The following is a 14542-nucleotide window of genomic DNA, read 5'->3' as shown; positions in this document are numbered from 1 at the left end:
TTAAATCACCAACCAAACCACACACAGGAGCACACTGGAAATTAGAAATTAGCATATTCTGAAACCATGATTCGCTAGACTAACTCAACAAGGGTTAGAACAGATTGGAATTACATTTTCTAAATATCGACGAAGTTACATAAAAGTAGTGCATGAAAAGGCTCTAAAACAATTTACAAAATATCTTAATAAACCACAAACATTAAAGTGCAAGAATCTTTAGATTGTAAATTATAGACTTTTTGTAATTAATTATATTGTTTCCTCTGTAATAAAAATAAGTGAAACCAAACTGAACCACCCAAATACCAATGTACAGGATGGCCACGAATTAATGGGACTCCTTGTGACCTTCAATTACGTTTAACAATGAGAACATATTTATAATATTGGCAACTTTCTATTTTCTGAAGATAGTAACATCGTAACATACCCCATCGGTACGAGTAGAATCCTTCCCAGACTTGTCAGAACTTGCTTCTAGATTTTGTTGAGAAAGAGGTTTTTGCACAGGAAGCTGCCGAGGCTCACCTTCGGGGAAAGTAAATGAAGGTTGGGGCAACATCGTAACATACCCCATCGGTACGAGTAGAATCCTGCCCAGACTTGTCAGAACTTGCTTCTAGATTTTGTTGAGAAAGAGGTTTTTGCACAGGAAGCTGCCGGGGCTCACCTTCGGGGAAAGTAAATGAAGGTTGGGGCAACATCGTAACATACCCCATCGGTACGAGGAGAATCCTGATCAGAGTTGTCAGAACTTGCTTCCTGTGTAAAAAGCTCTTTTTCAACAAAATCTAGAAGCAAGTTCTGACAAGTCTGGTCAGGATTCTACTCGTACCGATGGGGTATGTTACTACTTAGACATCACAATGACAATTTTATCTGTTTTCAGCATAATTATCAATTTAAGCTCCATTTAAATCAATGAATGCAAGCTTGGAGATGTAATTGGCTTTTCTTCTATCTGTTCGTGACCTTCCAGATTTTTAAGGTCTCAAACACTCACGGTTGCATGAAATAACTTGTTGATTCTTGAGATAGCGTCACTTTTAAGTGCTAGAGCTCCACATTCTTGCAGCATTCGTCGCTGAACATCAGCCACACGTTATTGAAAATGGAACATACACGTACACATTTGACACGCTGCTCAATAATTAGGTGATTTGCTGCCATTCTAAGCAGCAAAGCAACATCCACTTATTTCGCTATGTCGGTTACATTTTACATACGTGTAAAGAAAGATAAAAAGGAAAGAATAATACTGCTCAATTAATACAAAATTTACAGAGTAACAAAAGGTGCCCTCTTAATTCGTGGCCACCCTATATATGATTTACATGGAGAAGTGAATTCAAATTCAAATTCTGCTTCAAATACTCTCATTGCAAATTGCCCGTTGAAAATACATTGTAGAGTTATACTGAATTGCACACAGCTGTGTTATTTAAAGAGTGAAATAAAAATACATTTCTACAAGCAGTGATAATCACGTCTATCATATAATTACTGCAAAGAATCACGTACATTTTCCAATTTTTTCATCAGGTAAATTCGATAAAGATTTTCAAAGTATCTCTAATAAATTGGATTTGTGAAGTTGACGTTTGGACTCTGGAATTCGATTTGGATTTTAATCTTCTCTACATGCTTTCAGAGCATCGTCTGCGAGAGCAAAAAGTTATCTTCTGCTTTGCATTAGAGACGCAATGAAGTAAACGTATATTATGAGTGAAGTTTCCTTAGGTAATCTGAGTCCCTTCCTTTTTTGAACGCATTACTGCCCGTTATTAAATATTTTACGTTTCCAAAGTCTGAAGGTAATATTCGCAGATGCGAGTATGTGGAATTTTTCTTCCAAGGCTATTTCCATACTGCGCACTTTTACAGAAAAAGATTGCGTTTTGATTAAGTATGATCCTTCTAGTCTGATCGCATTTTGAAGATTCTTTTACATACATTTCCTGGCAAATGTGACTACATACACAGGCGTACCAAGACTTTTCCAGAGGGAGAGGGGGGCAAACTAACTTCTGTTTCTGCATGGGGACAAACAAGACTTTTCCAGGGAGAGCAATGCTTTATTTTGAATTAATTGAAAAGGGAATAACATGCATTTTTCCTTCTACGTAAAACATCACAATGAACAGAAAAAAATTTCACCATTCCGCTGGATGGCATATGACTAGATATTCACCTCATTCTTACTAAACTTCTTCAGTATAAGAATATTATTTTTTGCCTATATTTATGTGCATGTTCTTACGTCGCCATTTGATACACTATTAAACTTGTCATAGTATGACGTCATAATTTGTTTGTCGCAGTTTTGTAAAAGCTTCAGTTCTGGTTGCTAGGTGATGTGAATTGTTGAATAAGAAGATAAAGTAAATTGATTTGAAATGCTCAAATTAACTAGTGTAAATCCACACCCCCTAGGCGCCTTCATGGCGTGGTGCTAATCACAGGGGAGAACTTTACTTTTTTTTAAAAAAAAACAAGCAAAGATTTTCAAGATTACCTAATACAGCTTTATCTCAAACCAGAATTTTATTTGTGAGTGTAGATCAGCGGAAATTTTATGAAGTCCTGACTCTGTAAATTAACTAACTCTCTAGCCTTCTTAAACCCGAAGGTTCATGACTGTAGCAACACAGGCCTTCCATCTGTCCCTAACCTGAGCAAGATCTATATACTCTTTTCCTTCCCCTTCAATTTCCTTTAGGTCTATCTCAACATTATCGCTCCATCTTCGTCTTGGCCTTCCTACAGGTCTCTTACCATCAGGTTTCCCAACAAGAATCCTGTAAACTCCTCTTTCCTCTCCAATTCGTGCCACATGGCCTGCCCACCTAAGTCTTCTTGATTTAATTATTCTAATAATATCTGGACATGAATACAAATTATGTACTTCTAAATTATGTAACCTTCTCCACTCACCTGTCTCCTCATCCCTTTTAGGTGCAAATATTTTCCTAAGGATCTTATTTTCAAATACTCTCAATTTATGTTCCTCTTTCAATGTAAGAGTCCAAGTTTCGCATCCATTCAAATCCGGGAACTTTTCTAACGATGGAAGCGGCCCCGGCGCCCACCCAGCGTCGAATAACATGGGTACCTGGGGGGAAACCCTGGGGGGTAAAGACGGTCAGGGGCGTGATGCTGATCACATCACCTCCACTCACGACCGGATCAAGAAAGTGTGGGGCGTTACCCCCCCCCCCCTATACGCCTTCATGGCGTAGTGCTATGCACAGGGGAGTACTTTACCTTTTTTATAATATTACAGGCAAAATTACTGTCTTGTATATTTTAACTTTCAGTTTCTTAGATATTAAACGAGACGACAAAAGTTTGTGAGGAGAAAAGTAACATGCATTTGCTGAATTAAGCCTGCTTTTTATTTCCTCTTTAATATCATTTTCATTTGTTAGTATTAATCTTAAGTACTTGAATTTGGAAACTGGTTCAAACGAGTTGTTATCAATAATTAGATTTTGATTATTACCTAACACTTGGTTTCAGCCTGTAAGCATATATTTAGTTTTATCTTTGCTAACTTCCAAACCTATCTCTTTAGCTGCTTTGAAAAATATTTTATCATTATTCTTAATCTAAATCATCTGCATATGCTAACAACTGAGTCACACCGTTCAATTTTAGTCCTTCGTTAGTTTCTTTTACTTTCCTAACAGCGTATTCTAAGGCAAAATTAAAGAGCAATGGAGATAACCCTTTGTTTAACCCATCATGAATTGTAAATTTGTCAGACATATTAATATCCTCACGAATTTTACTTTCTGTTTCACTGGTGCATACTTTTATCATATTAACAAGCTTCTTAGGTATTCCAAACTCGACTAATATATTATATAATTTCTCTCTTTTGACTGAATCATATGCTTTTTTGAAATCATTGAATAGCTGATGGACATTTTGATTATATTCCCAATTTCATCTGTAGGTTATCTGTTACGTTTAAATCCACATTGATAATCACCTATAATTTCATTAGCATATTGGGTTAGTCTTGCTAAAGGAATGTTAGATAATATTTTATGTGTTGTTGAGAGTAGAGAAATTCCACGGTAATTATTACAGTTCATTTTATCACCTATTTTAAACACAGGGACAATTTTGGATTCTTTCCACTGTTGAGGGATTTCTTCTTCATTCCATATTAAACAAATTAATTTATGAATTTGACATATTAACGAATTCTCACCATATTCAATTAACTCAGCTGGTAATAAATCAGTGCCAGGTGCTTTGTTATTCTTTAGTTTTTTAATAGCATCTTGAACTTCAGTCAAGTTAGGTTCAGGAACTAAAGGTTCTGCTGTGTGTACTTCATATACTTCTGATTTATCTCCTACATGAACATTTAAAAGGTCATTAAAGTAGTTCTTTCATGTAATTAAAATATCGCTTCGATCAGCCAAAAAATTGCCATTTTTATCTTTTATCAAATTTACTTTAGGTTGCCACCCCTTTCTAAATTCATTTACACCTTTATATAAATCTCTGATATTCTTATTTTTGCTGTTTGTTTCAATTTATTTAATTTTTCTTTTCAAGTAATCTCTTTTTTTTACTTCTAAACGTGCGGTTAACTTCTCGCTTTAGTCTATTATAATTGCTTAGATTTGCAATTGCTGAGTCTGTAAGCTTATGATATTTTTTATTAAAAAAAATTAAAGTGCATCCCACGTCTAAATTGGCCTCATGCGTAGTAGGCTGAAATATCTTGTGTTTTCCGCGTAGGGGAAATTTTGAGTGATAAGTTCAGGCACGTAACAATGTAAACTATCTTATGTGTCATAGGTCGTGTGCCTGTGTGAGTGCATTCTCAAGTACATTCTGAATTATATTTTGTGTAGATTACGTTTGAAAGGAGTATATTATTGAATTTTCATGTAACTATTTTCTTTATCACACAATCTCTCATGTTACATAATTGACTACCTGATACACTGAACATCATTACATGTGCGTATATGGGGTGACCATCAGCGAAGGCACTCACATCGATCTGTCTCTTCCACCCTGTAACCCACACTCTGGGTCTGCATTTTTGGAGGCCAACGGTACTCTTGCGTTGTATTATCCTCTGTGGATATTGTGTTTTGTGACTTGCCCATGTGTGTTTATCGATGTGTTTTCATCCCGCCTAATCACCATTCATGCTCATCGTTGCAATTAGTCAAAAGTGGTAGAAAAGCGACGTAAAATAACTCAATACGAACAAACAAGATCGTTACAAATGTGTGTGCGCCTTATCCTCTTCCCGAAACTAGATCACGATGGTCAGAATCACTTATATCCTGGATATAATTTTCTGTACCAAATCCACTTTCACCGCCATTTCTTCAGTTTCTTCGACCTTCAGAAACTTCCTACTTGACATGACGTAATAACTGTGTCACTTCTGACTTTTAGTAGGTGGCAACATTGACACAAACACAACCGCGCCTCTACAAGCAAAACCATCACGACAAATCAAAATATAATTAAAATATTAATGGAGATCCGAAAATATTAATATCTTAACAGTCAAAACGCAGGTGCAACATCGACAGAAACTGATTTAAAAGAAATTCTTCTGGAAAACAAATTCGCTTTGTTTGCTTGTTTGGTTGTAATTGCCTATCCACTGAGCTACGCCCTGCCCCCATTATCTCTAGAGCAGGCGAACGCAAACAAGTCTCTGCGCAAATAGTGACGCGAGACGGCTCTTCCAATTAACACGTGAGAGGAAACGGGATTGCGTGGAAGGGGAAAAGCGACTGCAGTACCAGCCTTCACAGCAGCGTGTACTTCTCCGCTCTGCCTAATCGATTTCCTCCCCTTCTCTGACGCTATGCTCGGCCTTGCTCCAGAGATACTGGGAAAGGGTATATTATATCTACTCAGTCTTTTCTAAACCTCACTAAGATTGTGCTTAACGAATTGATGATTTCAGAGAAAGTTTACATATTTTTTTGTGTATATTGTATTTCTCTCTATTTATTTTATTTTATATATATAAAAATGGATGTATGTGTGCGGGTGTGTATGTTTGTTTGTTCCGGCATAACTCTCGAACGCCTGGAGCAATTTCAACCAAACCTAGTACACGTATCACTTTCAATCTGGAAATAATATTTTGGGAGGTAAGACACCCCTGGCACCCCTAGGAGTGGGGTGGGAAGGTGTGACATGTAAAAATAATCCAAAACGACCGATATTAAATTCCGCACAAACAGACATCCGTGACTCTATGCAATCCCGCACAAAGGTAGTGTTTCTCGGGTTGTCTAACATTCAGGCTGATATGACTTTGTGTTGCGAAAATGACCAATATTAGTGTGGAATCCATAGTTTACGGGGTCGCTAAGATGAATAGTGACACCTCCAATGCCGTTCAACTCCAAGTTCATTTTACACTATAGTTAGAATTCATTATTTCCCTGTCTAATAGAAGATTGGGATAAATAAATACCCGGGCAACGCCGGGTAATCAGCTAGTTTAAAATAAAAATCTGTAATAAGAGTGAATATTCAAGGGCCACTTAAGGTACTCTACCCTCTTAAGATCCTTTGGGATGCAAAAATGCCTTAACCCCCTTTTTAAAGTTGGTTGTCATGTGTAACAACACAATGAAGCAAATGCAGAGACACATGCTGTTTCATGTGCTCTCACGTTGTGGTCCATAAGCACTGTTGTTGAACTCACTTTCCACTTGCGCCATGGTTGACCTCAGTTTCCCCGCCTTTTACATTCAAGATTGCGTTCGTTACGACGAAGCTGGAATTCCAATAAACAATTATATACACATCAAGAATACTTCCACACTGTTAACAATAATTTTTGGTTCGGGAGAACAGTAGCCGGGAATACACAATAAAATCGTTTGTAATTTCCATTTTCACCTTGGTTCTGAAAGTTATTCAAAGACGAAACTATTAATCGGAGCTCATTTTAAGAGGGTTTTCATTTTGGCTTTTACCGAATTCTTTGCTGCTTTTATTTGAAAATGTTGATTTTTCTCAAAATTTCGGGAGTGGCTGTAGTTTGGATAGACTCAGGTGGACGACATTTTTTCAGGTGGTCTGTAATTCGGTGCTTATGTATTCGCTTTTTTTACTTTTCTCTCTCATTTTCTCTATCACACTGCCTCATTCTTTCTATATCACTGTTTCCCCCTTTTACTCTTTCCTCGCTCATTCCCTATTTTCTCTCTTTCCCTCTGTCCTTTTCATTTCTATTTCTCTCTATATCACCTTCCTTCTTTCGCTATTCCTCCACGTCAGTCACTATTCTTCTTTCGCTATTTCTCCACTTCTCTCACTTTCCTTCTTTCACTATTTCTCCACTTCTCTCACTTTCTTTCTTTCGCTATTTCTCCACTTGTCTCTCTTTCTTTCGCTATTCCTCCACTTCTCTCACTTTCCTTCTTTCACTATTCCTCCACTTCTCTCAACTTTCCTTCTTTCACTATTCCTCCACTTCTCTCAACTTTCCTTCTTTCACTATTCCTCCACTTCTCTCACTTTCCTTCTTTCGCTATTCCTCCACGTTTGTCACTATCCTTCTTTCGCTATTCCTTCACTTCTCTCACTTTCCTTCTTTCACTATTCCTCCACTTCTCCCACTTTCTTTCTTTCGCTATTTCTCCACTTCTATCACTTTCCTTCTTTCGCTATTCCTCCACTTCACTCGCTTTCTTTCTTTTGCTATTCCTCCACTTCACTCACTTTCCTTCTTTCGCTATTCCTTCACTTCTCTCACTACCCCATATTGTCTCTCCTTGTTTCACTGTCTTTCTATTTTTGTAACTGACTCTCTCTCTCTCTCCTCGTCTACGATCGATTGATAACTTTTCATTGTACACTGCCACATGAGGCTGTGTAACAAGCGAACAATAAAAGTCCTTTGGTCAAGTAGTGACTTAAGAGGGTTCGTTCAATTAACGCCTAGTAGGGAAAGAGATTGCACGGATGGGAGCAAAGCGACTGCAGCTGCCAGCCGTTTGCTGAAGCGTGTACTGCTTCGCTCCGCCCACTCGCTTTCTCCCCTCCTTTGCCGTTGATGGGCGGCCTTGCCACACCGACCCCTGGGACGTAGTATAGGCTATTTTGGTGGGCAGGATGCTGGGGTAAGACAATTTCACAGTGAGCCAGAGCCACCCTAAACCCCCAAGTGGCAACGTCTCTGGTTGTGGTAATTTTTTAAGTACAATAAAACCTTGTTAATCCGGACTAATTTGGGGGGGATAAGTTGACCAGATTAACTGAAATAACCTAAATGAACAGTAGTAGGTGCATTAAAACTCCGTTTATAGCAACACAACACGTTTATTATGGTTCGTATTTAAAGGGCATAGGCCTAAATACACAATACAGTACAGTACAAAGTCTGTGGGAAACAGAATTTCATCAGTGGTTGACTGCCTTTTCTTTGGGAAGTTCTTTTGTTGACTTCTAGGTACATTTAAAACCTTGCATTCTGCTTTTTGCCTTTTGCCTGTCCGGATTAAACGAAGTACGGCTTATCGGGATCCGCATTAACGAGGTTTTACTGTATTACTATTCCTATTCTCAAGCAAGGGTAAAAGGACAGTTTACGAACGAAAAATTAGAACATTATTCAGTCGATATGTGCGGATAATAATAATAATAATAATAGTAATAATAATAATAATAATAATAATAATAAAATGATAATAATAATAGTTTATTTACATTGAGTATTGGAGTGTAAGGGGTGACCCCGGAAGGAGCCCAAATATCAGCCTCTCTTCCACGTACTACATCCTGGACTGCATTGTTGCAGGCTAACGAAGCTTTGATATTCTCCGTGAGATTGTGTTGTGTGCTGTTCATTTGTGCTTGTGATTGTCCTTTCATCAATTTAATCCTATCACCCTTAATCCTTATCTTCGCCATTAGCCAAATCTCACAGAAAGGCGAAGTAAATTCAATCAATTAAATTAATTGTTTCGCATCGTCTAAAGCCGAATCTACTTTTCTTCTCCAAGCTGAAAATATTATTCATTGTTGTGAATGTGAAAGAATTTTGCCAGGTAACAAAACGTAATCGATCTAATAGCTACATTTTTAAATTGTTTTCCAGGTCACTGCGGGCACGAGAGCCCGTGTGAACACCTTTGCTTCGAGCTCCACGATGGAATGTTTGAGTGTGATTGCAAAGATGGATTTATCCTCCACCAGAATGGATACAGCTGCTTAGGTGAGTGTTGCAAGTTTAACTCAGTTCAGTGCATTTCTCTTACTTCGTGTCTAGCTTTCATGTCACGCAATGAAATAATCGATTCGATTCCTGTTGTAAGTGTTTTGTGAAATATCATTGGACGGCGTGCACCGAGTTCTGGAAGTGCGACGTTGCTTTCCGAGTTATGAATATGATTTGGTAAGTGTGTCAAGAGTCATTCACTATCCAAATTACTTTTTGTTAAAGATGTCAATTTTCTTACAAAGTTATCCAGGTTAGTTGGAAGCACTGTTTCATAAGGTTGTACGTCTAGGTTTGTATGATATGATACTTATTGATATTTAAGATACAAGCCCTTGGGCTGTGCCTATCCTACAATATTGTTATACATACACCCCATTGATTATACATTTAGAAATATTTATAAACAGAAACATTTAGAAAAGTCACATATGTACATGTGAAAATGGCAATATGACTCTCTTCTAGTATTTGAGATTGTTCACTATCACTACCTTCACAACTATGCACTCCACGCTCGGCCTATGCCTGAGCCACCGTTCCGTACCCTTCAGTTTCACTGACCCATTGCAGCATTTTTCTGCTTCCCTCCAAACTGCATGTAAATAGGAGCCCAGGGCTTTGATGCTTGCATCCGTTATATCACTCCTCTCCTCCCTAGACACAGCCTGGATTGTCTGCTCAATGCTGGCCCTTGCAGTGTTCCACCATTTGCGTTGTCTGAAGGGCACCGACCAAACACTCTCATGTAGCAGGTGAGCCCCCGTCACCTCTTCGCCTCATAACGTGCAGATGGCACGACCGTCCGGCCCTTTGAGTTTGCGTTGCCTCCACGCCCCTAGCAGGAACCAGGCGAGTCCACTTCTTTGCTGGTACGTACACGTATCAATGTATAGTTTCCTCCCCCATTCCACCCACACCCCTGTCGGTTGTTCGGCGGCGAGCGTAACCGTCTCCCTACGTTCGATCATGATGTCTTGGCTGCTGTTGTCCACCAACCTCTCCCTTATAATTTGCAACATCAAAGTTTCGCACCTCCCGCCCCTCACTTCTTCCCACAGTTCCCCCAGCAAATTCTGTTAAGGTTGTCTCTAATCCCTTGCCCAGTGGCGTGCGAACCCTTCCTCAATCTGAACTTGGCAGACACTGTTCTTTGAGTGAGTCTCCAGTCCCTTGTTCCAGCTTCACCCAGTACTTGAAGCATCTCATTTTAGCTTCCACATCCTCCCTGTGTTTCCCCATATCCCTCAGGACGCCACACGTGCTTGCAGTCTTGCTGGTTCCCAGTAGTAGTTTTAAAAACCGCGCTTGTATCTGATTTGATATTCGCCCCCCCTTTCCCTCCCCAGTAGATCCGCGCCGTAAAATAGGGTTGCTTTCACCGGTGCTCTATATATTTGCTCCAGCAACCTCACACTGTCACTAGGGACTTTCCGTTGCAGTCACTCTACCTTGCCCAGCGCATAACAAGCTTTTCCCTTTCTACCATCGATGTGCTTTGTCCACTCCCCCTGCCATACTCAGCGTGATACCTAGATAAGTGAAACGTTTGACCCTTTCAAGCTGAGTCCCCGTACGCCCACCGCTCCTTTGCTGCGAAGACATAACCTTTTTCAAACACTATAATTTTAGTTTTTCGTGTTTTTTTTCTAGGGTTGAATATCAAATTCCTTCTTAAAATGCCGTCCAAGATTGTTTAAATCATTGTTCCTTAGAATTCTTTCCAGGCTGGTGTATATTACTGTTCCTTAAAATGCGATACAGGCTTGTTTAAAACTCTGTTCCTTATAATTGGGTCCAGTGTGCTGTAAGTCCTTAAAATCTGGTCTAAATCACGGTTTCATAAAATTCAAGACAGGGCGATTTAAATCTCTGTTTCTTTAAATTCTGGCTTTGTTGGTGTAAATCAATGTTCCTTAACATGCGGTACAACGTAGTCTAGATCAGTTTCTTTTGGTTTAAATAACTGTTTCTTAAAATATGGTATAGGATGGTTTAAAACAATGTTTCTAAAAATGTGAGCAAGGTGTTTCCAATAGCCCTTAAGAGGAGCCAGAGATGTTGCGAAACGTTGCAGGCTGCAGTGTTACTGCAGGAATTATTGGCATGGCGTGTTATAAAGAACCCATGGTATTTGTGTGAATTTTATTCCATGAACGTCTATCGTAGATATGCCGATGCGTCATGGTATACAGCTGTAACAAATTATTCAACACCATAATGTAATTTTATCATTATTATTTCGTGCTTACAAAATCGGATGGATTTGTTCATACAGGCGAGATTATCCTGAAAACTAACTTTTTCTCTAACAATTAAAAATAGTTTCATTCATCGCCATTTTTGAGATTTTCCTTCGCTATAGTAGAAACTGTTCCTGTCAGAAGAACCACGAAGTGACGTGACTCATAATATATTTGATCCTCCTTCCACGGTACTTTTAATCACTGTTCCTTGAAATTTGGTCTGGATTGGTCCAAATGTAAGTATCTTAAAATTCTGTCCAGTGTTGTAATTATCATTGTGATTAGTGCGTCGTAGATCCCTGTGCATTTAATTATTGCAGTAGTACAAAGATCAGACTCTTAAGTCATGAAGTAAGGAGTAAAAATTGGTTAAATCCTTATAAAAATTACGTTTTCAAATTCGGGAAATCCTCTCCGTCAAAAATATCTTCAGTTCTCTTTTCTTTGTACTATTGCTTATTTTACATTGATTTTTTCTATCCAGCGCTGATATTGAAATACAAATCTTAGTGTGACGAGATCGTGAATCGACTTTTCAACGCCCTCAATTTACTTTTTCGTATCGTTAGGAATTAATCTTCCTACAGAGAGAAAGATATTTTAATAATTATTCGGAAATCAAGAGGCGTTTAAATTTTCTGGGCCAGAATTCTGGCTACGATATAATGGGAGACGGTTACAGTCGTTACACACACGCGTACACATACTTAACTCCCCTTTATAAAGTCCAACTATTCGCTGCAAAAAAAAGGGTTGGAAAAAAGAAAGCAAGGGTGACTCTGGACTCTTTATGTTTATGTAACGCACTGTCGTTTGCGGTTGGAACCATGAACACACAATGTGGAAATGCGCTTTTGGAGATGATTTTTATTTTTTGCACTCTGCGAACGGACAGAGAAATGAACCCGGAACGGTAACGTTTAAAAATCCAATCTAGCAAGCGGTTTAGACGTTAGCCTTCTCGTCACACGCAGAACGTCGCTGTGACTGAATCAAAGCCTGGGGACTCTAAATGAGGAGAATCAGACGGGATGAAGTTGTAAGCGGATGGGAATAAATCCCCAAACACACACCGGCGACAAGGAGACAAGAAATCTCATTACGTCGATACCTGCCCGGAAACATGTTTTCAGAAAGTATTCGATTGAGAAAAAATGCAGCTGAAGAATCGCTACATATGCCGTTTTATTTTCATCAGCTGAATTCAAATTGTAAATTCAAGTAACAGGTCAATCTGGATGTTGAAATTTATGTTTTTGTACCAATGCAGTTCCTGAATTATAACAATCAAATCCAAATTATTTATTGGTACATGTAATTCTAAAACTTGACTTGAACAATGAACATTCGAGAATGTATAATAAAATCACTGGCATTGCCAGTATAGTATAACTCACCCACAAAGTACATATACTCTATCCGGGGAATGTTTTGGCCAAGACCGCGGATAAAAGTAGAGTCGGGAAGAATGCAAGTGTGTGGAACGAACCAGAGTATGCTCCTGCAACCAACTGGTAGCTTGTCACTTTTTCCCCTCCACGCAATCCCCCACACGTATTCATTACGTGTTCATTGGTCAAGTCGCTACTTGCGCAGAGACTTGTCTTCATTCGCTCACTCCAGAGATTCCAGAAACAGAGTATAGTTTGTCAAGATGTCGAAGAATGTATATGAGACTTTCATCTAGCTGTGTAGGATATGGTCACATTAGATTCGGTTTCGGCCGAACTTGTACAGTCACGGACACTCTGGATTGTAACAATGCCACATACTTTCAGTGGGATCATGACAAGACATAAGTGTCCGCGACTGTACTTTGACGTTCACCGCAGAAAGAGGCAGAAATAGCACCGTGTAAATAAATGTGAGCGGTTACACTGCTACTCTGGCGTGTATAGCCTTGTTTCACCGACCACCGAATGGAACTAAATCTTTTTATTCGGCGTAATTTGCCAGGAGCGTTGTGCCGTACGCTGTCCATACTTGACCTCTTGTATTGTTAGAGTGCCAACATTAGACACCATCGTAACGTAGCCCTCAGGTACGCCACTCGCTTGACACATGTCCCCCAAAAGGACTACGTAGAGGTACACACTTGACCAGATTAAATAAACGAAGTGAAATATGTTTATGAACCCATATACGTCGTGATTGAGAATGACAGACACCCAAGGTAAGATGGAACTTACCCTGTTCGGGCACGCTGAGTCTCGAACCCCCCCCCCCCTCAAGACCTCCAACTTTACTCCCTCTCAAAGCGATCTGATCCTTTTTTCGATCACTGCCGGCCCTTTTTGTCCTCGTATTTCGCAATTGCATTCCGTTCAACCCGGCAGTGGCCGGACATTTACCTGAAAAACTCCTGTCTCATCATCTTAGAGTTGCGAGACTCATACCTGCACCGATAGACATTCCACGCCATTATGTCGCCAGGATGTCAGTCAGTGTAAACGTTCCACACAAACCGCACCCAATGTGACTGTACGGTAAGTAAAGTTCCCCCCTACCAATGCCATGAAGGCGCATTTTAGGTTGGAGTTTATACAGTCTCCATATATCGGCCATTTCACGAGTGTGATGTGATCACTACCACGCTCTGACCGCCTTTACCTCCTAGGGTTGCCCCATGCATCCATTTATTAGTCTTGAAGAACCCAAGTGCCGCTTAATGCAGAGAAAAGTTTGAGGAAATTCTCATCACCCACCCCGTGATTCAAACACGTGTTTTCCGCGTGGCAGACAGCGTACCCACCGGACCAACGCTGTTCCTCGTAACAAGTAACCTCTTGAGAAAACCCCTCATGACGTCCAGAACATTAGTCTTTCTTCATGATGTTCAGAATCTGAAAAGGATGGTAACTCAAGGTGAAAATATTTATAACGTCAAGGGTTCGGATTGGTTGGACAAAGTTCTTGGGTGATATGGAACGAATGGCAACTCGCTAGAACATTATTGATCAATCAGGAGTGGGAATTGAGTTTGAGAATTTAAGTCCACTTTATGCACATATAGTCTAATCGGGACTGAACCTACAATTTAAAGTGGGATCCGAACTACCATGTG

General features: G+C 39.5%; 1 protein-coding gene across 1 annotated transcript in view; it reads left to right on the top strand.

The window, feature by feature from the left end:
- SP2353 (EGF like, fibronectin type III and laminin G domains protein pikachurin) overlaps window positions 1-14542 on the top strand; it is a 507832-nt gene that overhangs the window by 69314 nt on the left and 423976 nt on the right. Inside the window, exon 2 of the mRNA XM_083131470.1 lies at window positions 9113-9229. Within this exon, the coding sequence (XP_082987596.1) occupies window positions 9169-9229 (61 nt within the window). The 5' untranslated portion in view covers window positions 9113-9168. The remainder of the gene's footprint in view (window positions 1-9112; window positions 9230-14542) is intronic.

The sequence above is a fragment of the Lepisma saccharinum genome, chromosome 1 (assembly GCF_977018435.1).
Source record: "Lepisma saccharinum chromosome 1, izLepSacc3.1, whole genome shotgun sequence".
NCBI lineage: Eukaryota > Metazoa > Arthropoda > Insecta > Zygentoma > Lepismatidae > Lepisma > Lepisma saccharinum.
The sequence above is the reverse complement of the archived record's forward strand: the minus strand, read 5'-3'. Positions and strand labels throughout refer to the sequence as shown.